The sequence below is a fragment of the Oryzias melastigma genome, linkage group LG13 (genome assembly GCF_002922805.2).
Source record: "Oryzias melastigma strain HK-1 linkage group LG13, ASM292280v2, whole genome shotgun sequence".
NCBI lineage: Eukaryota > Metazoa > Chordata > Actinopteri > Beloniformes > Adrianichthyidae > Oryzias > Oryzias melastigma.
In genome coordinates, this window is record NC_050524.1 from 24,361,046 (window position 1) to 24,363,157 (window position 2,112).

A 2,112-nucleotide genomic window follows, 5' to 3' on the forward strand; every position below is an offset into this window, starting at 1 on the left:
ATTATCTTCTTCAACATATCAGGGTTTTTTTTTGACTGCTTCTGAGTCAGCTGATGCTGTTTCTCCATGCAGGGGCATGGAGAGAGGAGTGCCCCCTCCTTCCGCGTTCAGCTGCGCTCTGCTGTGCGGACATCCCCTCAGCAGCGTAGCACCGCCAACGGACTTCATACAAGCATCTTGAGGTAGAAAGGGGAATAATCAGGGGAACACTGTATGTCATTTTATTGCATTCCTTAAGATGCAGAGAGGCGAGCTAAGTGGATCAGGGGCATTAAAAGAGGCAGGAGTAAAATAAGACTGAAACATGGACCCTCCAGCGGTCGGATTCCATTTGTGCAGCGATGACTTCACATCATGCATGTTACCGTATACAAAGTAAGATTACTTACTTTCATCATATGCTATAATCTTGGTTTCGGATTGATTCTACTGTTAAATCAGTTCATAGAATGCAATTTGTGGGGATACCAGTGTTGTGTTTAAGTTAGCAAGCGCTAACATAGCGATCAAAATGTGGATCCTGAAATGTTTATTTAGTAGGAAGACAGAGTGATAATCCATTGAGTCCGGACATTATTCCATCGATTTTAAAGAAGAGAGAAATAAATGACAACCAGGCGCATTAGCCCAGCTAATGTCAACAAAAACCTGCTGTTAGCCATGCTAACGTTACGCTGGCTTGATTATAACACTTACACTTACAGTGATGATGCAGCAATTTTTTGATTGAAGATTCCACAGCTGAAAGTTCACTACAAACCCAGATTGGGTCCAGTTATAGCCCTCCAGACTTTTGTAAACTTTTAGAGTCCTCCGTGTAGGATGCTGGAAAGTTTATTGTCTGGATAGCATAGATCTGGGACGTTTTATTCAGTAGAAATACCTTTAGAAAGAGAGCCAGGAACAATATACAGGTCAGAAATTTTAATCTTTTTAATAAAGCTCAATGTCATATGAATTAAAGTGAGATGAAAACTGATGGTTTGAAAGTTTCAGCATGATGGCGCTCTACATTTTGCTGCCAAAATGGCCGACTGACTACAGGGAGTCATGTGGGGTCTGGAGCTCTAAATCACACCTTCAACTCTAAATGTTTTAATAAATTACAGTCTGTTCGTGAATGTTAAACAGAATTGTCTTTGAAATCAACTGGGAGTTTGATAAGTCTTTATTTAGTTAGATTTTTAAAAACAACACAAGCATGTAACGTACGCAGAGCATTATTTTCTAAGAGATGCTTTTCTTTTTATAGAGTGAGAGAAGAAGACCCTGAGAAATAAGATCTAAGTTGCTTTAACACACTTAATATCAAAAGCTGGTAAATCATTTATGACAAATATCTCAGTCCAGTTGGCAAATAGTCACAGTATCTCCTACCCCTGACCAAAACCTAAACCCTGGGTACAGTGCCCCAGTAAACTGCGTCTGGTGCCGATGGATGAGGGTCGCCTTGTTGTTGGCGATGCTGTGAAAGCTCAGAATCCCCACGTGCTGGTCCAGGTAAATGCCGATCCTTCTGGCTTTGGGTGCGCCCAGCAGTTTCTCCTGGTTATTGTGCCAGAATGAGAAGCCAGTTCCAGACCAGTACAGTCCCCACGACAATCCGTTATGGCCCAAACGACTGCTGTTGTCGTTGGAATCCCGCGCCATCTCCCTGTAAGCTACACCAATGGTCACCTGGATGGTGGGAGGAGAATGGACCAACATGTGAGCAGCTTGCAATCTCGTTAGCCATGCAGCTAGCTGCTTTAAGTCACTTGTTTGGTTTGATAATAAAAATACATTGCACTGTACAAAAATGTGCACAGGAATAATACTTTAATACATAAAAACATGTTATTAAAATCCAAACCAAAATTCTGTGTATTTCATAAGGAATTACAACCTTTTTTTCCCTCACGTGTTAAACATGTTAAGACCAAAATTGATGTGAAACTTTACAATGACACGGTAAATATTGAACTTTTAGACAATCTCTATCGTCTTTGTTTTAATATTGTTGTTTTATTTGGTTAATCTTTGTTCTTATTTATATATATTTTTATTTTATTATTATTTTCTTTCTATGCTCACATCCCTCTTGTGTCTGTTTGGACCTGGCTGTTCTTATAT

General features: G+C 40.0%; 1 protein-coding gene across 1 annotated transcript in view; it reads right to left on the reverse strand.

Annotated features, from left to right (window-relative positions):
* Positions 1 to 1,150: 1,150 nt before the first annotated feature.
* Positions 1,151 to 2,112, reverse strand: part of ftr86 (finTRIM family, member 86) — a 5,282-nt gene continuing 4,320 nt past the window's right edge. Inside the window, exon 11 of the mRNA XM_024258166.2 lies at positions 1,151 to 1,677. Within this exon, the coding sequence (XP_024113934.1) occupies positions 1,342 to 1,677 (336 nt within the window). The 3' untranslated portion in view covers positions 1,151 to 1,341. The remainder of the gene's footprint in view (positions 1,678 to 2,112) is intronic.